The 25,030-nt window shown below is 49.5% G+C and overlaps 1 protein-coding gene across 1 annotated transcript; it reads left to right on the forward strand.

Annotated features, from left to right (window-relative positions):
• Positions 1–570: 570 nt before the first annotated feature.
• Positions 571–24,565, forward strand: LOC121855088 (carbonic anhydrase-related protein 10-like). The gene is made up of 5 exons (XM_042349915.1): positions 571–709; positions 11,323–11,525; positions 11,873–12,064; positions 22,732–22,827; positions 24,452–24,565. Exons 1-5 carry the CDS (start codon positions 571–573, stop codon positions 24,548–24,550), a joined length of 729 nt encoding a protein of 242 aa, XP_042205849.1. The 3' UTR covers positions 24,551–24,565.
• Positions 24,566–25,030: the final 465 nt, after the last annotated feature.

Raw genomic sequence — 25,030 nt, forward strand, 5'->3', positions numbered from 1 at the left:
TGTAGGTCACGCTCGGCCTTCAGTGGGGAAAGGTCACGCTTGGCCTCCAGTGTAGGTCACGCTCAGCCTCAGTGTGGTGTAGGTCACGCAGTGTAGGTCACGCTTGGCCGAGTCACGCTCAGTGTAGGTCACGCCTCAAGTGGAGTCTCGGCCAGTGTAAGGTCACGCTCTGCCTCCAGTGTAGGTCACGCTCGGCCTTCTTCACGTGGTGGCGGTGCGCTCGGCCTTCAGTGGAGTCACAGCTGCACCTTCAGTGCGGTCACGCTCGCCTTCAGTGTGGAATCACGCTCTGCCTCAGTGTAGGTCACGCCTCCAGTGTAGGTCACGCCTTCAGTGTAGGTCACGCTCGGCCTTCAGTGTGGTCACGCTCGGCCTCTCCAGTGTAGGTCAGTGTAGGTCACGCTCTGCCTCACGGACCTTCAGTGTAGGTCACGCTCGGCCTCCAGTGGCCAGGTCACACGCTCGGCCTTCAGTGAGGGTCGCTTGGCCCTCGGTCATGCTCCAGTGTAGGTCACGCCTTCAGTGTAGGTCACGCTCTGCCTCCAGTGTGTGGGCCTTCTCGTGTAGGTCATGCCTCGGCCTCCGCTCGGCCTTCAGTGTAGCGGTCACGCTTGGCCTCCAGTGTTATCAGTGCTCGGCCTCCAGGGTCACGGCCTCCAGTGTAGGTCAGGCCTCCACGCTCGGCCTCCAGTAGTAGGCTTCACGCTCGGTAGGTCACGCTTGGCCTCCAGTGTTGGCTCACGCTCGGCCTCCAGTGTAGGTCACGCTCGGCCTCCAGTGTAGGTCACGCTCGGCCTCCAGTGACCAGTAGTCGATAGTGTCAAGCGGGAGCCAATTAGTGGCAGTGCCCAGGCCAAGGGAGGGAGGGAGGAGGCTCGAGGGGAGGAGGGAGGTGGAGTGAACCAGGAGGAGGCTCAGGAGGTTGAGATGAGGAGGTTGCCTTGAGGCCCGAGGGAGGGAGGGGAGGGGGTGGAGGAACTTGAGGGTGGAGAACCGAGGGAGGGAGGGAGGGTGGGGTGAGAACCGGAGAGGAGGCTGAGGAGGGTGAGGACCGAGGAGGGTGAGGCCAGAGGTTGAGGCCTGAGGGGAGGGTGGAGCTCGGGAGGGGAGGACTGAGGAGGCGGGGACCGAGGAGGTGGAGGCCCGAGGGAGGGGTGGGAGGACTGAGGGAGAGAGGTTGAGGCTGAGGGAGGGTGGAGGCCTGAGGGAGGTTGAGGCCCGAGGGGAGGGGAGGACTGAGGGAGGTTGAGGCCCGAGGGAGTTGAGGCCAAGGAGAGACCAAGGAGGTAAGGGAGGTTGAGGCCCGGGGAGGTGAGGTTGGGGCCGGAGTGGTCGAGGCCCGGTTGGGAGGGTGAGGCCTGGGAGGTGGAGGCCCGGAGGGAGGGTGGGAGACTGAGGGAGGCGGACGAGGGAGGTTGAGGGAGGGAGGTTGAGGGAGGTGAGGCCGGAGGTTGAGGACTGAGGAGGGTGAGGACCGAGGGAGGTTGAGGACCCGAGGGAGGTTGGTGAGGACCGAGGGAGGTTGAGGCGGGGAGGACCGAGGCTGAGGGAGGGTGAGGACCCCGAGGAGGTTGGAGGCCTGGGGCCGGGGAGGCTTGAGCCCCGGAGGAGGGTGAGACCTGAGAACCGAGGGGAGGGTGGAGGAGGGAGGGTGGGAGGACCGAGGGAGGTTGAGGCCTGAGGAGGGTGTGGGAGGACTGAGGCAGGCCCGAGGGAGGTTGAGGACCGAGGGAGGGGTGAGGACCGAGGCAGGTTGAGGCCCGGGAGGTGAGGCCGAGGGAGGTTGGACCCGAGGCAGGTTGAGGCCGAGGGAGTTGAGGACCGAGGGGGGTGAGGACCGAGGAGGTTGAGGCCCTGAGGACCGAGGCAGGAGGTTGAGGCCGAGGGAGGTGAGGACTGAGGGAGGAGGAGGCCCGAGGAGGGTGAGGCCCGAGGGAGGGGAGGACCGAGGGAGGTTGAGGCCGGAGGGAGGAGGCCTGAGGCCCGGAGGGAGGGAGGACCGAGGAGGTTGGAGGCCTGAGGAGGGTGAGGAGGCCGAGGGAGGAGGGAGGTGAGGCCCGAGGGAGTTGAGCCCGAGGGAGGGAGGTACGGACGGACAGACATACATCATATCTTACTACATGATGTAATCGATAGGTGATGAATGGATGAGATAGCTCTCTCTCTCTCTCTCTCTCTCTCTCTCTCTCTCTCTCATCCAAATAATGGTTTTTTTTTCATTACCCCTCTTTTTCTTTCTTTTTTTCTTTTCATTTTTTTTTTCTTTCTTTCTTTCTTTTCTTTCTTTCTTCTTTTTCTTTCTTGTCTTCGGCCACATTACAATCTTCCTCAGACGGCAAAAAAAAAAAAAATCACGTCAGGTCATGTCAGGTGAGGTCGGGTCTTTAGATTTACGGTGTTCTCTTTCATCATCCAACTTCTGCCTTTACTACTGACTTTGTCTTTTCTTTCTTTCTTTTTTTCGGGGTGGTGGGCGTATGTGTGGGTGGGCGGTGTGGGTATTGGGTGGGTGGGGTGTGTGGGGGTAGGGTCCAGTATTTTGTAGATTGTTTTTGTTTGTTTGATGTTGTGTTTGTCAGAGTAATGTTTGTGTAGTCAACATCTTTTGTCTACAGTGTGGATCTTACACACACACACACACACACACACACACACACACACGAGGTAGCTGTCAAGACGCCGTGGCCACAAGACGTGCCCTTAACAGCTGTGGTAATGAGGAAACTTTTAAAACCTCACTTAACAGGACCTGTGACTCACTGTCTCTCTCACCCAGGACCTGTCTCTCACCAGTACATGTCTCTCTCACCCAGGACCTGTCTCTCTCACCCAGGACCTGTCTCTCTCACTGTATGTGTGTGTCTCTCTCACCCAGGACTTGTGTGGACCTGTCTTCTCACCCAGGACCTGTCTCTCTCACCCAGGACCTGACCACTAGGACCTCTCACCCAGGACCTCTCTCTCACCCAGGACCTCTCTTTCACCCAGGACCTGTCTCTCACAGGACCTGTGTCTCTCTCACCCAGGACATCTCTCTCACCCAGGACCTGTCTTCTCACCCAGGACCTGTCTCTCACTCCAGGAGTATCTGTGTCTCTACCCAGGGTCTCTCACTAGTATTGTTCTTACCAGGTGTGTCGTAATACTACTACTACTACTACTACTACTACTACTACTACTACTACTACTACTACTACTACTACTACTACTACTACTACTACTACTACTACTACTACTACTACTACTACTACTACTAATAATAATAATAATAATAATAATAATACATTGCAACATCAACAAACGCCTCCGCCATTATCAGTGACGTCTGACATTTGCAACACAAACATCAAAAACACACATTCTGAAATCCGTCTGAATACGTGAGGGAAACCTGTCAAAACTTATCTGTGTTGCCTGACGTATACATGTACCAGGATACAATGGAATGATATATAAAACGATATAATTCTGCGAAATTCTCTGACCTTTTTAAGCTCTTGTCAGGATTGGAATAAAAATGGATAATATATTTTCTTTTTAATTTTCGCCGCCTTGTCGTTACCGAAGGCAGAATGATGTGATGGTGTCTTTCATTATTTATATTTCGTTCTTATGTCGTGTTGTTGTTTAATTATCTTCACATGTCCATAATGGGGAGATTATACTCTGATAAGATATTTTAAGACTGTGTACATAAGAGAGAAGTGTGTGTGTGTGTGTGTCTTAAACTTGTGATTCTTGAAGTTAATTGAAGGTTATGTCCACTTGGTATATTTTATTGGTTTTGTTTAGTTGGTTTTCGGGGTTTGGGATGTTATGTTGACGATGAGTTTGTGATGGGTATGTTGTGTGTGTGTGTGTGTTCAAACTTCACAACACACACACACACACACACACACACACGCACGTTACTACCCATACACCACACACACACACACACACACACACACACACACACACACATACACACACACACACACACACACACACACACACACACACACACACACACACACACACCACACACAACACACACACACACACAACACACACACACACACACACACACACACACACACACACACACACACACACACACACACACACACACTCACAATATAGTACACAGTGTCAGGCAGCAGTGACAACTACATCACCTGAGACACTGATTTTTGTTTGTTGGAAATATAAACCGAGTGTTGTAAAATTTAGGAATTACGGATGAATATGACCCAACCTAACCTATCCTATCCTAACCTAACCTAACCTATCCTATCCCATCCTATCCCATCCTATCCTGTCCTATCCTAAAATTACCTCACCTAACTCTTCCAGTAACGACCTCTGAGCTGTGAGTGCCACCCAGCATTGAGAGGGACCCAACTGTGAGTGCCACCCAGCAGTGGAGGGCCCAACTGTGAGTGCCACCAATAGAGAGGCACCAACTGTGAGTGCCACCAACTGTGAGGACCCAGCTGTAGTGCCACCCACCCAGCTGTGAGAGGGACCCAACTGTAGGCCACCAGCTGTGAGTGCCACCCAGCTGTGAGAGGGACCCAACTGTGAGTGCCACCCAGCTGTGAGAGGACCCAACTGTGAGTGCCACCCAGCGAGTGCAAACACACCACAGTCACCCAGCGAGTGCCACCCAGCTGTGAGAGGGACCCAACGGTGCCACCCAGCTGTGAGTGCCACCCAGCTGTGAGAGGGACCCAACTGTGAGTGCCACCCAGCTGTGAGTGCCACCCAACGTGAGAGGACCCAACTGTAGTGCCACGTGAGTGCCACCCAGCTGTGAGTGCCACCCAGCTGTGAGTGCCACCCAGCAGTGAGAGGGACCCAACTGTGAGTGCCACCCAGCGTGAGTGCCCAGCAGTGAGAGGGACCCAACTGTGAGTGCCACCCAGCTGTGAGTGCCACCCAGCATGAGAGGACCAACGTGAGTGCCCAGAGTGAGAGGACCCAACTGTGAGTGCCACCCACAGTCACCCACGAGTGCCACCCAGCAGTGAGAGGGACCCAACTGTGAGTGCCACCCAGCTGTGAGTGCCACCCAGCATGAGAGGCACCCAACTGTGAGTGCCACCACTGAGTGCCACCCACCAGTGAGAGGGACCCAACTGTGAGTGCCACCCAGCTGTGAGTGCCACCCAGCAGTGAGAGGACCCAATCAGAGTGCCACCCAGCTGTGAGTGCCACCCAGCTGTGAGAGGGACCCAACAGGAGTGCCACCCAACTGTGAGCACCCAGCTGTGAGAGGGACCCAACTGTGAGTGCCACCCAGCAGTGAGAGGACCCAACGTGAGTGCCACCCAGCTGTGAGTGCCACCCAACTGTGAGTGCCACCCAGCTGTGAGAGGGACCAACGAGTGCCACCCAGCAGAGAGGACCCAACTGTGAGTGCCACCAACTGTGAGAGGGACCCAACTGTGAGTGCCACCCAGCTGTGAGTGCCACCCAGCAGTGAGAGGGACCCAATGGCACCCAGGAGCACCCAGCTGTGAGAGGGACCCAACTGTGAGTGCCACCCAGCTGTGAGTGCCACCAACTGTGAGAGGGACCCAACTGGAGTGCCACCCAGCTGTGAGTGCCACCCAGCAGTGAGAGGGACCAACTGTGAGTGCCACCCAGCTGTGAGTGCCACCCAACTGTGAGTGCCACCCAGCATGGAGAGACCCAACGTGAGTGCCACCCAACCGTGAGTGCCACCCAGCTGTGAGAGGGACCCACAGTGCCACCCTGAGCCACCCAGCTGTGAGTGCCACCCAGCTGTGAGAGGGACCCAACTGTGAGTGCCACCCAGCTGTGGAGTGCCACCCAACTGTGAGAGGACCCAACTGTGAGTGCCACCCAGCTGTGAGTGCCACCCAGCAGTGAGAGGGACCCAACTGTGAGTGCCACCCAGCTGTGAGTGCCACCAGCAGTGAGTGCCACCAGCTGTGAGTGCCACCCAGCAGTGAAGGACCCACGAGTGCCACCCAACTGTGAGCACCCAGCGTGAGAGGACCCAATGAGTGCCACCCAGCTGTGAGTGCCACCCAACTGTGAGAGACCAACCACCCAGCTGTGAGTGCCACCCAGCAGTGAGAGGGACCAACTAGAGTGCCACCCAGCAGTGAGTGCCACCCGCTGTGAGTGCCACCCAACTGTGAGTGCCACCCAGTGAGAGAGGGACCCAACTGTGAGTGCCACCCAACTGTGAGTGCCACCCAGCAGTGAGAGGGACCCAACTGTGAATGCCACCCAGCTGTGAGTGCCACCCAGCAGTGAGAGGGACCCAACTGTGAGTGCCACCCAGCTGTGAGTGCCACCCAGCTGTGAGTGCCACCCAGCTGTGAGTGCCACCCAGCAGTGAGAGGGACCCAACTGTGAGTGCCACCCAGCTGTGAGTGCCACCCAGCTGTGAGTGCCACCCAGCAGTGAGGGACCCAACTGTGAGTGCCACCCAGCTGTGAGAGGGACCCAGCTGAGTGCCACCCAGCTGTAAAGGCCTGCCAGCTGTGGGAGGACCCAACTGAGTGCCACCCAGCTGTGGAGTGCCCACCCAGCATGGAGGGACAACTGTGAGTGCCACCCAGCTGTGAGAGGCACCCAGCTGTGAGAGGCACCCAACTGTGAGTGCCACCCAGCTGTGAGAGGCACCCAACTGTGAGTGCCACCCAGCTGTGAGTGCCACCCAGCTGTGAGAGGCACCCAGCTGTGAGAGGCACCCAACTGTGAGTGCCACCCAGCTGTGAGAGGCACCCAGCTGTGAGTGCCACCCAGCTGTGAGTGCCACCCAGCTGTGAGAAGCACCCAGCTGTGAGTGCCACCCAGCTGTGAGTGCCACCCAGCTGTGAGTGCCACCCAGCTGTGAGTGCCACCCAGCTGTGAGTGCCACCCAGCTGTGAGAAGCACCCAGCTGTGAGTGCCACCCAGCAGTGAGAGGAATTCCAACCAGAGTGCCACCCAGCTGTGAGTGCCACCCAGCTGTGAGAAGCACCCAGCTGTGAGAAGCACCCAGCTGTGAGTGCCACCCAGCTGTGAGTGCCACCCAGCTGTGAGAAGCACCCAGCTGTGAGAAGCACCCAGCTGTGAGTGCCACCCAGCTGTGAGAGGCACCCAACTGTGAGTGCCACCCAGCTGTGAGAGGCACCCAACTGTGAGTGCCACCCAGCTGTGAGAGGCACCCAACTGTGAGTGCCACCCAGCTGTGAGAAGCACCCAGCTGTGAGAAGCACCCAGCTGTGAGTGCCACCCAGCTGTGAGAGGCACCCAACTGTGAGTGCCACCCAGCTGTGAGTGCCACCCAGCTGTGAGAGGGACCCAACTGTGAGTGCCACCCAGCTGTGAGAGGCACCCAGCTGTGAGTGCCACTCCAGCTGTGAGTGCCACCCAGTTGTGAGAGGCAATCAACTGTGAGTGCCACCCAGCTGTGAGTGCCACCAGCCGTGAGAGGCACCCAGCTGTGAGAGGCACCCAACTTGAGTGCCACCCAGCTGTGAGAAGCACCCAGCTGTGAGTGCCACCCAGCTGTGAGAGGCACCCAGCTGTGAGAGGCACCCAACTGTGAGTGCCACCCAGCTGTGCACCCAGCTGTGAGAAGCACCCAAGAGGCACCCAGCTGTGAGTGCCACCAGCTGTGAGAAGCACCCAGCTGTGAGTGCCACCCAGCTGTGAGTGCCACCCAGCTGTGAGAAGCACCCAGCTGTGAGAGGAACCCAGCTGTCAGTGCCACTCAGTTGGTCTCAGTAGTCACAACAGTGCCACCTTAATGTGACTCAACGAGGCACTCAATGGAGACAATTTTTCCTCTCATTCTCCTCTCCCCTCCCTCACCTCTGTCTCACCCTCCCTCCCCCTCACCTTACCTCCCTCACCATCATTGCTCTCCCTCACCCCCTTACCTTCCTGCCACCTGCCTCCCTTACCTCCCTCACCTGTATCCCTCGCCACCCTGCCCTCCCTTACCGCCCCCACCCCCTCTCCTGTCATCCCTCGCCACCCTGCCCTACCCTACCTCCCTCGCCACCCTGCCTCCCTACCCCCCTGTCACCCTGCCCTCCCTCCTTCCCTTGTCCCCTGTCACTGTAAGGATCTGAGTCATGCATGCTCTAACGCCGTCTTTCCCTCCTCAGTCAACATTGCAAAGTTGGCATATTTCAACATCTCTGCCTGCCCTCTGGTGTGTGTGTCTCTCTCTCTCACCTGTCTCTTCACTCACCTGTCTCTCTCTCACCTGTCTTTCTCACCTGTCTTTCTCACCTGTCTCTTTACCTGTGTTTCCTCAACCAGTCTACTGGAAAATTATTGTTGCATAGGCAGCTGTTGGTGTGTGTGTGTGTGTGTGTGTGTGTGTGTGTGTGTGTGTGTGTGTGTGTGTGTGTGTGTGTGTGAGCCAGAGACGGACATAGCCCTTAGCGTTATTGGTCTCCTGGAGGAGTTTTACCTCTTGTGTCGGTCGTGTAAAATGAAGAAAAGTTAACTAATTCATTTTCTTCATCTATTTTTTTTTATTTAATTTGAAGACGGATTATTACTTACTCCAAAAAAAACTATCTGTACTCTGGGTGATCGATGGATGTCAGAATGAACACTGTGACTCCTGTTGTCTCAGTAGGGTTTGTCAAAATTCATCGTCCGTTGTGTTATATTGTCTCGAGACTAAATCGTAAAGATATTTTTTTGGGTGGAGGATTCGTACCCAAGTTATACTGAGATGGACGACCTCTTGTGTGTTTGTTCAGATGTTTTCGACTCAGTGGTTTGTGTGGCTGTTGTTGTAGTGTTGGTGAGTTGTTTTTTTCTGAACAACTTTGTTTGTTATTGTAGTAAATGTGAGTGTTTAGTGAAGCACCTTGTTATTTTTTTGAGTTAGTCTTTCTTGGTTCAATAACACATATGTTGTAACTCTCTCTCTCTCACCCTCGTCACGTCTCTGCATAATGCGCGATACAAAAACTCACATGAAACACATTGCCCCGTCGACCGATCTTATTACCAGAATGTTTCACTAATTAGCCACCAAAGGATCGTGCCAGTGGGGGTTCCGTTACGAGTCTATGCTGGGGGATAATTTTCATATAAAACTAAATATTTATACAAGAAAAAAAATACACATCTACAAACTTTTGTCGAACATTTAAACTTTGGAAGAAATTATACACACGATGATGAGGTACACGTTGCAATCAAGCGAGAAAAATTGATCTGTCTGTATATTTTGTGTTAGTGATTTTAAAAGTTGTATTATTCTTGTATTATTGTATTGCGTTTGTATTTTACTGTATTTGTATAGTTATGAAGTCTCTCCCTTACTATCTCTCCCAGTCTCTTCCTCACTATCTCTCCCAGTCTCTTCCTCACTATCTCTCCCAGTCTCTCCCTCTCACAATAATGGCCACCTTAACTCTTTATATATAAACGTATTTGACTGAGGGTCCAGCCAACAGTTTTTATTCCCCTGTCTGTCTGTCTGTCTCCCTGTCTGTCTGTCTGTCTGTCTGTCATGGGTTTAATTCTCATTTGTGTGGCTCTACGTGACTTTACGTTTAGCGTTATGTAAATGTAAGACCCTCTTATCTCTCTCTCTCTCTCTCTCTCTCTCTCTCTCTCTCTCTCAGCCATTGAACTTATAACTTTTTCCTTAATTTATCTTTTCTTGGGTTCTTGACTTAATGTTAAATTCTTTCTTCCCAAGTGTGTGTTAATAGTCCAGAAGAGAGACGAGGAGATGAGAGGAATGTTAAATGTTATATCTTTTAATATCTGTTTTAACATTTGGTAGTGGTGGTATGTGGTACCTGGTATGTGGTATGTGGTGCGTGGTATGTGGTGCGTGGTATGTGGTTGCTTATGACTTTGTTAAATACTTAGTCAGTCGCCTCTCAATTGTTTTACTTCTTTATAGACAGACAGACAGACAGACAGACAGTGAGACAGGCAGGCAGACAGACAGACAGTGAGACAGACAGACAGGCAGACAGAGAGACAGACAGACAGACAGGCAGACAGACAAACAGACAGACTCACCTTTCGTCAACATACAAGTGTGTGTGTGTGTGTGTGTGTGTGTGTGTGTGTGTGTGTGTGTGTGTGTGTGTGTGTGTGTGTGTGTGTGTGTGTGTACACTCAAGCGAATAGAATGAAGTAAAAGATGAAGGTCTAGAAGAAGGAGGAGGAGGAGGAGGAGGAGGAGGAGGGAGGAGGAGGGAGGAGGAGGAGGAGGAGGACGAGTAGAAGGAGGAGGAGGAGGAGGAGGTGTAGGAACATAGCGTGTAGTGGGAACAGAGGTCACCGTCATAGCTAACAAAGCCTTCGTGACAGGGAGGTGAATGTGTCGCCCCCGTTAGCGTCCCCGTCCCCGTTAGCGTTGCCGTCATCCTTATCTGTCTGTCTGTCCGAGGGTGAGGGGACGGCGGACGGACGGGAAGGACTGTCCTGTATACACTGACTCCTGATTGGTTAACGTCTCGTGTGCTGGTAGTGAGAATATCATATCTGTTCTCTGTCTCTCGTGTGTTGGGTGTTCTCTGTCTCTCGTGTGTTATGTGTTCTCTGTCTCTCGTGTGTTAAGTGTTCTCTGTCTCTCGTGTGTTGGGTGTTCTCTGTCTCTCGTGTGTTATGTGTTCTCTGTCTCTCGTGTGTTAAGTGTTCTCTGTCTCTCGTGTTGTCGTGACCTGCCTTCTGGGGACTGAGTATTGATGTGGCAGATTTTGTTGTAATAATCTAAAATGCTAACACCTGTTCTAGTACACCTGTTCTAGTACACCTGTTCTAGTACACCTGTTCTAGTACACCTGTTCTGGCACACCTGTTCTGGCACACCTGCAAATAACAACTGGAGGTAATGGAGAAAATAACAAAAGTTAATCTTGGTTTTCGTAGAAGGTTCCAACACTAAAAATAAGTCAACAATAAGTGAGTTCATGTTGTGGCGTCTGTCAGTCTATTGATTATAAGTGCGTGATCCACAGCTTCGAAATCCACCATGAACCAGGTTACGAGACCAGGGGTGAGGTGTGTGTGTGTGTGTGTGTGTGTGTGTGTGTGTGTGTGTGTGTGTGTGTGTGTGTGTGTGTGTGTGTGTGTGTGTGTGTGTGTGTGTGTGTGTGTGTGTGTGTTTTTGTCGTGTTTATTGATCACACAAACTCGGGTTTTTTAATTCTAGTTGTTTATTTAAGTTTATTAATTCATTCCACTACATGTTTATAATGCTCTTTATTATCAAGTGTGAGTGACTCTCTCTCTCTCTCTCTCTCTCTCTCTCTCTCTCTCTCTCTCTCTCTCTCTCTCTCTCTCTCTCACCATTACTAACCACCTCTCCTCTCCTTCCCCCACCAGGACCGCCTTCCAGTAGCCCACCCGGTATAGACTGGAGTCAGTGGTGGACGTATGATGGAATCTCAGGACCACGTTTTTGGGGCGTCATCAACCCAGCTTGGGGTATGTGTAGGGAGGGTCGTCGGCAATCTCCCATCAACGTTGACCCCAAGACCCTCCTCTTCGACCCCAACCTCACCCCCTTCACCCTGGATAAGGTCACGGTGAGTTGTCGATGGGCCTACTGTAAGGGGGTGGTCAGATGGTGTAGAACAAGGTGATTAGTCTCTTTCCATTGGTTGACACTCATGATGTCTTAAGATGATCTGCTCCTATTGGTTGACAGTCATGATGTCTTAAGATGATCTGCTCCTATTGGTTGACAGTCATGATGTCTTAAGATGATCTGCTCCTATTGGTTGACAGTCATGATGTCTTAAGAGAGTATAACTTGTATTGCCGTATGAATTATGGTGTTAAATTTAAGTTTTTTTTATAAGGGAGTTCATGATGACACATATAGTACAGGGTCTCTTAAGGGGGGTGGTGACTGTGTCTGTCCTTAGCTCAGGTGGGCGGCGAGCTGGTCAACACGGGGCACAGCGTGGAGTGGAGGGCGGCCCCAGACGTTCCCCACACTGTGAACGTGTCAGGCGGCCCCCTCAGCTACGCCTACACCGTCACCCACGCCAGGCTACACTTCGGTGAGAGAGACCAACAGGGTTCTGAGCACCTCCTGGACAACAAGGCCTTCCCTGCCGAGGTAAGATGTCTCTCTCTCTCTCTCTCTCTCTCTCTCTCTCTCTCTCTCTCTCTCTCTTAAACAACACGAATTAACCAACCTTAACCTAACCTAGCTTAACTAAGTAACTGTACTAATTTAACCTAACTTAACGATCGTACGATATTTTTTTGTTAAGTTAGGTTAGGTTAGGTTAGGTTAGGTTGGATTAGGTTAGGTTGAGTTGGAAGGAAATTTAATACTTATGGTTCTGTTCGTGAATTTCTTCCAACATGCACCATTTTCTTCGTTCGTTTTAGTCGTTATTCATCATGTGAAGGTGAATGTCATTACAGGTGACATAGATCAAGTTATCCCTTTCTCCTTCTTACATTGTGAAAAAACGAGTAAATGGCAATGTTTTTGTGATACAGACCCTTGTGTGTGCGTGCGCGGGTGCTCCTAGAGGCGGGTCGTCGACTGTTACCGCGGCAGATGTGAAGGATCCCCCTCCTCCGTGTTTGCCTTTCCAGGAAGGTTTGATGACTGTTCCTCCGGCAGAGAGACAAGACCTATATTCAGTGTTTACTCTCTGCAGGCAGGAGTTGCAAATCTTTCCAGCAGAGATAAGGGCTGAGTCCTTGTTGACTCAGGGGGGCTGGGGGACATGTTCTTACGACAACAGATAAGGCCTCCTGTTGTCTAGCTAGTGTAGGGCTTCATGCTTCGTTTACCATCGTTATTAAGTCATTATGATAATATATTGTAGAGCAGCTCTCACAGTGGCTCCTGTCCTAATGTGTGCCCCTAGTCGCCCTCACCACGCACACTCACAACCCGGTATACAAACACTATATATCGCTATATGGTTTTGTACATTGAGTTGACAGACAGACAGACAAAGAATTCTGTTTATCTGGCTACAATGGTTGACGCTCTCACGCCACTGTCTCGGGGGTGGTGATGGTGGTAGTGGTGGTGTTGGTAGTGATGGTAGTAGTAGTGGTAGTAGTGGTAGTGGCGCCGGGGGGAGGAGGGAAAGGACTGTAGGAATGGGTCTTCAGTCGTCTACAGGTGAAGGCATCCTCACCGAACCATTAAGGGGGCCCTGCTCAGGGGACACAAGTTGGCACTGTAGTGTGTGTGTGTGTGTTTTCGCACACAGGGTGGTCAAATGCGTCTAGTGTGGCAGCATTAGGTTAGTGTTAAGGTGCTAGCACTGTTTGCTTCCTCTCACTTTCAGCTGCCGCCACTGGCTAGCCCTCGTGGCGAACAGGGAAGCAATTTGCATAAGTCTTCCCCTACCAGTACACAGCCTCTTGACCATCAATATTCCTGCTGTGCCTCCTCGTGGCAATACGCAGTAACTGGGTGCCTCGTGGGCCTAGGCTAGACCACCAGGGGATCTCGGAGTAGCAGTAGGCCCCAGTGGGAAGGCGCATAGGCTCACTGGCATGTGGACACGCCCTGGCGCCTACCAACCATTGCCCAGCTGCCTTGCGGATTAACTTTGGTAGGTATAAAGCTACGGGAGTAAACCCCGAACGAAAAGTCTGCGGTAGCCCGCATCAGGCAGACATGCTTACAGAGCTCCAACAAGGCCCAAACGGCGGTATAGGCGGAATAGGAGACCACCATGGGAACCCAACGACTACACCAGCAAACGAAGGCAATGCATGATGGACAGGCTACTAAGGCGAAACCCAACAAACTGGGCTATCGGCAGTCCATTACAACTCTCCCTCCCCCCAGTCATTGCAACACTTACACAACTGGATCAGGAAAAGGGAGAGCCAAGATGTGTGGTTGCAGTCTGCGCTCCTGCCTCACCACATAAATCAACTCACGTGCAGCCATCACCCAGCTCATCATAACTCTCATCTTCATCAAAACCCCTATACCCCCAAAAGTCTTATGGCGATGAACGACTGGCGACGGGGACAAGCAGAGATGACTGCCGGGAGTCTCTAGTCACAGCTCTGCACATGGCAGGCACAGATAAGATGGTAGTTTATGCACTGGGATCTTGGCAGTAGTGCAATCCGGTACTGTCTGTGTGACTGAGCGGCCCTTTCGAGGAACCACTCTGCTCACCCCACATGGAGAGGGGGCTAGAAAAGGTGCCCTAAACATAGCCTGCCTAAAGAACCAACCTGACTGAGCAACCGCACCCAGTAAATCATCCTTATGCGGTTGAAAACACAGTCATAATCATAGATCCAAGCAAAAACAAACCATACAACCTCTTATGGTCGCTGCATGGAATGTCAGGACCCTTCTGGATACTGGCACAAATGAGCGTCCTGAAAGAAGAATCGCTCTTGTGGCAAAAGAGCTGGCTAGGTATAACATCAATATAGCAGCCATTAGTGTGTCCCAACTTCCAGACGAGAGTCGACTCACAGAACGGGGTCTGGCTACACCTTCTTCAGGAAGGGTAAGCCTGCTGCGGAGAGAAACCGCATTTATGGAGTTGGCTTTGCCATCCGCCAACGCATCCTACACTGGCTAACTGAAATGCCTATTGGGATCAACGAGTGCCTCATGACACTCCGATTCCCACTGAATCACTCACATCATGCCTTTATCATCAGTGCATACGCCCCACACTGGATGCAGAGGATGACATCAAGGAGGCCTTTTACGCCGACCTGGACAGAGTGCTAACCTCTATCCCCAGAGAAGATGAGGTTGTGCTCCTTGGTGACTTCAATGCCAGAGTTGGCAGAGATGCTGACATTTGGCAGGGAACCATAGGGAGAAATGGACGAGGCAAATGTAATCCCAACGGCCTACTCCTCCTCAGCAAGTGTGCTGCACACAACCTCACTATCACCAATACCTTGTTTAGGCAGGCCGACAAGTTTAAGGGTTCGTGGCAACACCCACGATCCAAACACTGGCATCTCATTGACTACATCATTGTCTGAGAAAGAGATCGCCGAGATATCCTCATCACCGGAGCCATGAGTGGCTCAGACCAGTGCGACACTGATCATCGGCTCGTCAGAGCCAAGCTCTCACTTCACGTCGCCCCAAAACGGCGAAGGCAGGAAAACTCCAGAAGAGGATCCAGCGGCAGCTCATTCTTTCAGAGAGCAGCTCGAACATGGGCTGATAAACAACCCAACAACAAACAACCCAAATCCCAGTGCTGAAAGGGATATTCTCGACACTGTCATGACAAAAACCTGCAGAGAGATTCTCGGTCAGATCGAAAGAATACACCAGGATTGGTTTGATGAAAATGACCCGGCAATCAGTGTACTCGTCGATGATAAACATGGTGCTTTAATTGACTGGCAGAACAACCGTCAGTCTGACAGCAAAGATGATACCTTCCACAAGAAGAAACCGGCGACCCAATGCGAACTTCGCAATCTAAAGAACGACTGTTTAAAAATAAATTATGTGAAGCACAAAAATTTGCATATCATCACAAGATGCACGAATTTTTCAATTCCACTAAAACATTTTATGGGCCAATCACTCGTGGCGCAGCCACCCTCCGCTCATCTGACGTTAACTCCCTAATTAAAGACGATGAAGGCATCCTTCAGCATTGGAAAGAGCACTGCTATTCACTGCTTAAACGAAACACCGATGTGGATATCCTGATTACCCAGCAGGTCCCTCAGCATCCATAGCTAACCCACCTCAGCTATCCTCCATCCCTGGATGAGGTAGTTACTGTCATCAAACAGATGATAAATAACAAAGCCTCAGGGCTTGGTGGAATCCCAGCCGAGGTGTATAAAGGAGGAGGTCCTCTGCTTACTAGCCGTCTCCACTCTCTCCTGGAGAATATATGGGAAAAGGAGGAGATCCTCTAAGTCTTAAAGACGCCTCCATCGTCAATATATATAAGAACAAGGGAAACCGGTCAGAGTGTGGCAACTACCGCGGGTTCTCGCTGCTGTTTGTAGCTGGCAAGATAATTGCCTGAGTCCTTCTAAACAGACTTCTTCCTGAGGCGGTAAACTTCTTCCCTGAATCTCAATGTGGCTTTAGACCATCACGTGGCACCACTGACATGATCTTTGCTGCCCGCTAGATACAGGAAAAGTGCAGAGAACAGCGTCGTGACCTGTACATGGCTTTCATCGATCTATCCAAGGCCTTTCGACTCGGTCAACAGCCGTTTTGGCTGCCCACCAAAATTCATCGCCATTGTGAGGCAACTCCATGGCACCCAGTCTGAGTTCTTCCCCATCCAAACGGGGGTTAAACAAGGGTGTGTACTGGCACCAACTCTCTTTTTCATTTTCTTGGCTGCCTTCCTTACTCGTACCAGTGCCAATTTAGCAGGTGGGGTGGACGTCGAGTACCTGATGAAGGGGGGCTTTTCAACATAAGACGACTCCAGGCAGGAGCAAAGGTGTCAACAGCTTCCATTACTGAACTTCAGTATGCAGACGACCTCACCCTTGTTGCTCACACTAATCGCGACCTACAGGAGATCCTGAACACCTGTGTAGATGCGTATGCACACTTCAGCCTTGAGGTGAATATGCATAAGACTCAGATTCTCTTTCAGCCTGCCCCTGGTTCAGACACATCTCCACCATCCATTCATCTTTGTAACGGTACTACCCACTCTAATGTTACCCGCTTTCGGTATCTCGGCTCCCACCTGTCCACCACCGTGGATATGGATGAAGAGATTCAACATCAAATCAGATGTGCATTTCAATCCTTTGGCAGACTCCGAGACCGTGTCTTCATCTGAAGGGAGATGAAATTATCTGCAATGTTACACGTATATCGAGCAGTGGTCCTCTCCACCCTGCTATATGGCAGGGAGATATGGGTCACATACAGGAGGCACCTCAGGGCACTTGAAAACTTTCACCAACGTATCTACTTTCCATCCTCCGAGTTTACTGGGAAGACAAGAGAACAAATGCCAGTCTTCTTGGTGCCACCAACTGTAGGAACATCGAGGCTACCATTATCCATGAACATCTTCGCTGGACTGACCATATTACCCGCATGGATGACAGTAGACTGCCAAAGCAGCTACTTTGCAGTCATCTAACGAATAGTAAACGTAACGCCGGCGGTCAATTGAAAAGGTATAAGGATAGTCTTAAGACAAACCTGAAAAAGTGCCAAATCGACCCCCTCACCTGGGAGACGATCACTCCACACCGTAACGCTTGGAGGAGCACCACACGAAAAGGTGTCAATACTTTCGAGTTAGCCCGACAGCAAACCGAGGCAGACAAGCGCCAACGTCGGAAAGTCGCTGTCACCGCCCCTCCCGCACTAGATGTAGCCCTCCGCGTGTGCAACATCTGTGAACGATTGCCGGTCCCGTATCGGCCTCTTTAGTCACCTCAAAACTCACCAATGAAGGTGACACCCCTTATAACTCATATCATTGTATCATAGCTGGATAATCGTCATACTTGATTCTGAGTAATAGCAGTAATTGTGTGTGTGTGTGTGTGTGTGTGTGTGTGTGTGTGTGTGTGTGTGTGTAAGCAAACTTTGGACTCCTCTAACCCTCCCCTTAACTAAACGATGGGAATTAACCTACCAATTAAAGCACTGGAAACCAAACGAACCACACAGAACTTACACTAGTTGAGTCCCTCCTCCTCCCTCGTCCACCTGACGGCGAACAACACAATTACTCACCTGCAGGAAATGATAATTAAGAGGTGAGGTTCGTATCCGGTAAATGATGTATCTTGTGCTTCCCTCTGTTGTGAGAGAGAGAGAGAGAGAGAGAGAGAGAGAGAGCCGTAGTTGTGTAATATTCTCATACCTGGAAATTGATTATCCCCGGAGATTAAATTACTCCTCACTATAACTCACCTTGATGCACGGGACAGGTGTTATGAGCTAATTATTCCTTCCTTATGCAAATTGCCAGAATAATTTGTACTTTAAGATTTTTTATTACTTTTAGTCTTTAATAAATTATTCTGTTTTTTTGTCTCTCTCTCTCTCTCTCTCTCTCTCTCTCTCTCTCTCTCTTAAACTCCTAAACACAGCACAAACTCAACACAAACACAACACAACCACAACACAACACGACACAAACACGTACCAACACAACACAACACAGCACAACACAACACAAACACAACACAACCTCAACACAGCACAACACAACACAGCACGACACAACACGACACACAACCCACAACACAGAAAGCACAACACAAAACAAGCCGCAACACAAGACACAAACAGCACAACACAAACAACACAACAGAATACAAACACAAAACAAACACAAACACAAACAACTCAACACAACTCAACACGACACAACACAACACAACTAACACAACCACAACACAACACGACACAACACAACACAACACAACACAACCACAACACAACACGACACAGCACAACACAACACAACACAGCACAACACAACACAACACAACACAAACAACACAACACAACACAAACAACACAACAGAATACAAACACAAAACAAACACAAACACAAACAACTCAACACAACTCAACACGACACAACTCAACACAAAACAGAAATATATAATATAGTCTGGGTGGCAACTGAGACCGTCTGAACTTATTGTGGCCTGGTGATGTGTTATGTCACTCATGGTAGTGTATTGAGGGTCTGTCTGTCTGTCTGTCTGTTGTCTGTCTCTGTTGTCTGACTGTCTGTGTCTGTCTGTGCTACCTGTTGTCTATCTATGCTGCCTGTTGCCTGTCTGTCTGTCTACTGTCTGTCGTGTCAATTTTCTTTATCGTCTCTTTGTGTTTTTCATTTGGGGGAAAAAACTCAAAAGTATATTATTCATTTGGCGGGAAAAGTATAAACCCATCATATTTTGGCGGGAAAAATATAAACCCATCACATTTTGGCGGGAAAAATATAAACCCATCACATTTTGGCGGGAAAAATATAAACCCATCACATTTTGGCGGGAAAAGTATAAACCCATCACATTTTGGCGGGAAAAATATAAACCCATCACATTTTGGCGGGAAAAATATAAACCCATCACATTTTGGCGGGAAAAATATAAACCCATCACATTTTGGCGGGAAAAACAAGAACAAAATCATGACCAAAGTTAGACGGCGGGAAAAAAAAAATTCTAGGGTTGTGGGTAAATGAGCGTGACATTTATTTGGTAATTCGCTGAAACGCATTATTGGAAGTCAATTGAATTAACGATGAACATGTTGTGCATTACGAGGGAAGCGTCACTAACTCATACATAATGTAAATGTGGACCACAAAAATACCAGCCAGTCAGTCTGTCTTCGTTAAAGGTCCGTCATGTTCCTGGGCAGCTGTAGGCAAATTGAACGTGTGTGGCGTATTAATATTTTGTATACGATGGATGGTGGTGGCGGTGGTGGTGGCGGTGGCGGCGGTGGTGGTGGAGGAGATGGCGGCGGTGGTGGTGGAGGAGGTGGCTGCGGTGGGGGTGGAGGAGGTGGCTGCGGTGGTGGTGGTGGTAATTATACGTCAACAATGACACTGTTAAACATAACATAAGAACATAAGAATGGAGGAAACTGCTGCGGGCCATACTGGGCAGTCCCGTTTACACCCAACCCCTATCGCTCATATATCCATCCAACCTGTGTTTGAAGCTATCCAGCGTATTAGAGTTAATGATGATGTTTGGTAACTTGTTCCATTCATCCACTACTCTATTTCCAAACCAGTGTTTACCTATTTCGTGCCTAAATCTAAATTTCTCTAATTTAAAACCATTGTTACGAGTTCGCTCCTGGTTGAATAGTTTAAGTACCTTTGTAATGTCCCCTTTGTTTAGCCCTGACTTCCATTTATACACCTCTATCATATCGCCCCTCACTCTACGTCTCTCGAGGGAGTGCAGATTAAGATGCTTTAACCTGTCTCTGTACTCAAGGTTCCTAATGCCCGGGATTGGTCTTGTTATTCTTCACTGAATTCTTTCTAGAGATTCTATATCCATTCTGTAGTACGGTGACCAGAACTGAACTGTGCAATCCTACTGAGGTCTCACAAGCGCAAGATATAGTTTTAGGATGACCTCTCTAGTCTTGTAACTAACACTCCTTTGTATGAACTCAAGTACTTTATTAACCTTGTTTTGAGCAAATACACATTGTTTACTTGGCTTAAGGTTCCTACTTATCATTACTCCTAAATCTTTCTCACCGTCGAATTTCTGTATAACAACGTTGATCATCTGGTATCAGGTTTCTCTGTTTACATCTCCTAGACTAAGTTACTGTAAGTGATGATAGTTAAGAATGGTACACACACACAGTAGGGACTCACTGTTGCCCACCTCTTTAACATCAACATTGTGCTGCCAGATATTAGAAACAGTGACTAAATCAGCCTAAGTTTGACTCTGTTGACAGTGTCGCTTACTTGCCACCACAGCTACGAGAGAGGGAGAGAGGGAGAGAGAGAGAGAGAGAGAGAGAGAGAGAGAGAGAGAGAGAGAGAGAGAGCACCTCGTAGTAAGTTCTGGACAGAGACAGACAGGCACAGACAGAAACCCTATACCAAGGGTTTACGACAGAGACAGACAGAGAAACATAGACAGTCAGGCAGACAGACGGAAGCACCTTGTAGTCAGTAGACGACAAGTACCTCGGGTGTGTGGTGGCCGGGCTGAGTGTTAGTCTGGTACAACTCGGCAAATGTTGGTGAGTCTTCTGGTTCAACTTAGTCAACAATCACCCAACTGGGGGTGACTACACACACAAACACACACACACACACACACAAAGTTCCCTCTGATAAATACATTTTAATTTCCTGGAGAATAATGTGATAAGAGCTTTTAAAACGCCTCTTGTGTGCTTCACAGGGAGACGAGGAAGCCTCCTATAACCCCCTCCCCCCTCCCTACTACTACTACTACAGGTAGCTCTCACCTACCTGTACACAACACCTGTCTTCCTCTTCACTACACATTACTCTGACAGTTTCCATAATTATTTTTTCCACCCTCTATTGGCAAGTGAGGCCATCAGGAACGACTCCCTCCCTCAAACCAACATCCCCTCTACTGCAGGAGGAAAGAGACTACTGTAGGAGGAAAGTGACTAATAATGAGATGAGGTTTGTCTGTATGTAAATTAGGATCTGTAATGGGGAGGAGGGAAAGGGAGGGAGGTGGGGGAGGGAGGGGGAGTGAGGGAGGGAGGTGCTGATGTAGAGATGAGTCACTGTGACCTCAACAATATTAAGATAAAAAAAAATAAAATAATATTAATAATAATAATAATAATAATAATAATAATAATAATAATAATAAATAATAATAATAATAATAATAATAATAAACATTTACTCGTAGTTTCAGTATATAAACACCACTCAACATTGCCCCACTATCATCTTAACCTTACCTGATCAACTATATAAACCAGATATAATATATATAATTGTTTGAATTATTTATTTTAATGTATCATAACAAAACGTAAAAAGCGCCCGTGAATAAGGTATACATTATACATGGTAAAGTATACATTATACATGGTAAAGTATACATTATACATGGTGAAGTATACATTATACATGGTAAAGTATACATTATACATGGTAAAGTATACATTATACATGGTGAAGTATACATTATACATGGTAAAGTATACATTATACATGGTGAAGTATACATTATACATGGTAAAGTATACATTATACATGGTGAAGTATACATTATACATGGTGAAGTATACATTATACATGGTGAAATATACATTATGAATCCCTGGAATATAATGCCGTTGAACATTAATAGACAGAAAATAATAACAATAATGAAACTCAGAATTGAAAAAAATTGAAAAAATCAGAAAAATGCAAAAAAAAATCGAAACGGAAAAAAATAATTGACAGACAAAAATAATGTTTTGTTTTCTAATGTATCGTTAAGTATCAACAGCTGTTACAATACTTTCAGCTAATTAAGCGAATCATTTTGAACTAAACATTAAGAATAATATAATGTTTTTTTTAGAGGATTTAATCAACGATATAAACATTATTTTTTATAGATATTACTAATACAGAATCGACGACATTTACGGTGGGTGACGGGGGAGGAGGGAAAGAGGGGGTGTGTGGGGGGAGGGAAGAGGGAGTGTGGGGGGAGGAAATAAGGAAGGGAGGGAATGAAAGGAGGGAAGAGAGGGAGGAGAAGGGGGGAGATTGGAGGGAAGGGAGGGAGGGAGATAAATGGAGGCTATATTTATACTAAGCTCCCTCATATAGAAATATACTAAGCTTCCCTCTCCCCATAACATCTTATTAAGCTTCCCTCATATAGAAATATACTAAGCTTCCTCTCCACACAACATTATACTAAGCTTCCCTCATATAGAAATATACTAAGCTTCCCTCTCCCCATAACATCTTACTAAGCTTCCCTCTCCACACAACATTATATAATATACTAAGCTTCCCTCATATAGAAATATACTAAGCTTCCCTCTCCCATAACATCTTGCTAAGCCCTCTCCCATAACATTATACTAAGCTTCCCTCCCATAACATTATACTAAGCTTCCCTCTCCCCATAACATCTTATTAAGCTTCCCTCTCCACACAACATTATACTAAGCTTCCCTCATATAGAAATATACTAAGCTTCCCTTTCCCATAACATCTTACTAAGCTTCCCTCTCCCCACAACATCTTACTAAGCTTCCCTCTCCCCATAACATTATACTAAGCTTCCCTCTCCCTACAGCTTCAGCTCTACGGGTACAACTCTCAGCTCTACAGAAACTTCAGTCAAGCTTCGGGTCAGGTGTACGGTGTAGTTGGCATCGCACTACTTATACAGGTGAGTCACTGATTACATTAGGTGAGTCACTGATTACATTATATATGAGTCACTGATTACATTAGGTGAGTCACTGATTACATTAGGTGAGTCACTGATTACATTAGGTGAGTCACTGATTACATTAGGGAGGGGGTGGAGGAGGGTAAACAAATTTGAATGTCTGAGGAAGAGAGATGTAAGAAAGTAAGATAATTATTACATTAGTATTGATCAGGGAGAGTGAGAGGAAGGAGGGGGTGGGTGCATGCTGTGTCTGACTGTCTGGAGATTGAATAGATTATCCTAACTTGTGTGTGTGTGTGTGTGTGTGTGTGTGTGTGTGTGTGTACTGATATATAAGTAAGTGACACGGTCCTCCCTCTCTTTTCCCTCCTCCCTCCCTCCTCCTTCCCTCCCTCCTCCCTCCCTCCTTCCTTCCCCTTCCCCCTTCCCTCCCTCCTCCCTTACCCTCTCTGCCTCATCTTTATGCACTAGTAGAGTACAAGGGATTCTATCAAGGCAGGAAATTGCCCTCACCCACCACCACCCTCACCCACCACCACCCTCACCCACCACCACCCTCACCCACCACCACCCTCACCCACCACCGCCCTCACCCACCACCACCACCCTCACCCACCACCACCCTCACCCACCACCACCACCACTCACCCACCACCACCCTCACCCACCACCACCCTCACCCACCACCACCCTCACCCACCACCACCCTCACCCACCACCACCCTCACCACCACCACCCTCACCCACCACCACCCTCACCACCACCACCCTCACCCACCACCACCCTCACCCACCACCACCCTCACCCCCACCACCCCCCTCACCCACCACCACCCTCACCCACCACCACCCTCACCCCACCACCGCCCTCACCCACCACCCACCCTCACCCACCACCACCCTACCCACCACCACCCTCACCCACCACCACCCTCACCCCACCACCACACTCACCCACCACCACCCTCACCCCACCACCACCCTCACACCCACCACCACCCTCACCCACCACCACCTCACCCACCACCACCCTCACCCACCACCACCCTCACCCCACCACCACACTCACCCACCACCACCCTCACCCACCACCCACCCTCACCCACCACCACCCTCACCCACCACCACCCTCACCCACCACCACCCTCACCCACCACCACCCTCCCACCAATTGTCTGACTCCGCTGCCATTCATAATCTTCCCGATATTTCTGACTCAATAAATGGGAGTCTACAGAGAGGGTAGGCTCTCTCTCTCTCTCTCTCTCTCCCCCCCCCCCCCTCTCTCTCCCTCCCCCCTCCTCCTCCTCTCTCTCCTCCTACCTCCCTCCCTCCACCCCCCCTCCTACCATCTCCCGCTGCCTGCTACCCATATTATTGGTTGCTCGTAGTTGTGACGTCACGGTATGATGGATTATATCTTATTGGTGGCTTATAGTAGTGACGTCAGGATATATAAAAAATCCTTGTCTCTTAATGGTTGTACAAATTTGTGACGTCGTGATCTACTGGTTTTTATTCATCTCCTATTGGTTGTTCATTGTTATTACGTCAGCTATAGGGGTCCTTCAGTTATTTTGATGCATTCTTTACTAAATGTATCCTTCTGATCCTACAGCTGGGCGAGAGGATGACCCCTGAGTTGAGAGTCCTACTGGAGGGCCTCGACACTATCACCTACGGCGGTAAGTCCTTTAGGAGGGGCGTAAAGGACTAGAGGGCGTGTGTGGCGGAGTCCTTGGGTCCTACGGTTCTAGAGTTGGGTTCCTATGGAGGGGATGGGTTAGGTTAGCTTAGGAGGAGAAGAAGGAGGAGGGGAGGTGGAAGATTCACGTTGTATTTTAAGGAAAGAATAAACAAAACACACACACACATACACACACACACACATACACACACACATACACACACACACACACACACACACACACACACACACACACACACACACACACACACACACATACACACACACACACACACACACGCTTTTACACACACACACAGTGAACGAGGAGGGTGTAAGTGGTTTCTCTTGCGTAGTTCTCCCTCTTCTCCCTCCCCCTTTCCTCCTCTTCCCCTCACCCATTCCACCAGCCACTCATCCTCCATATTTATGTCATTCTCAATATCTTCTTTTATCTCTTCTCTCCCCTTCTTCCCTTTCCTCTCTACCTCTTCCTCTCTTCACCCCATC

This window comes from Homarus americanus, unplaced genomic scaffold (genome assembly GCF_018991925.1).
Source record: "Homarus americanus isolate GMGI-L3 unplaced genomic scaffold, GMGI_Hamer_2.0 scaffold23794, whole genome shotgun sequence".
NCBI lineage: Eukaryota > Metazoa > Arthropoda > Malacostraca > Decapoda > Nephropidae > Homarus > Homarus americanus.

Coding starts and splice junctions, on each gene's coding strand:
- LOC121855088 (XM_042349915.1), top strand. CDS start 571: ATGCCTCGGCCTCCGCTCGGCCTTCAGTGTAGCGGTCACGCTTGGCCT. Junction 12,065..22,731: donor ACAAGGCCTTCCCTGCCGAG/GTAAGATGTCTC, acceptor CTCTCCCTACAG/CTTCAGCTCTACGGGTACAA. Junction 22,828..24,451: donor GCATCGCACTACTTATACAG/GTGAGTCACTGA, acceptor CTGATCCTACAG/CTGGGCGAGAGGATGACCCC.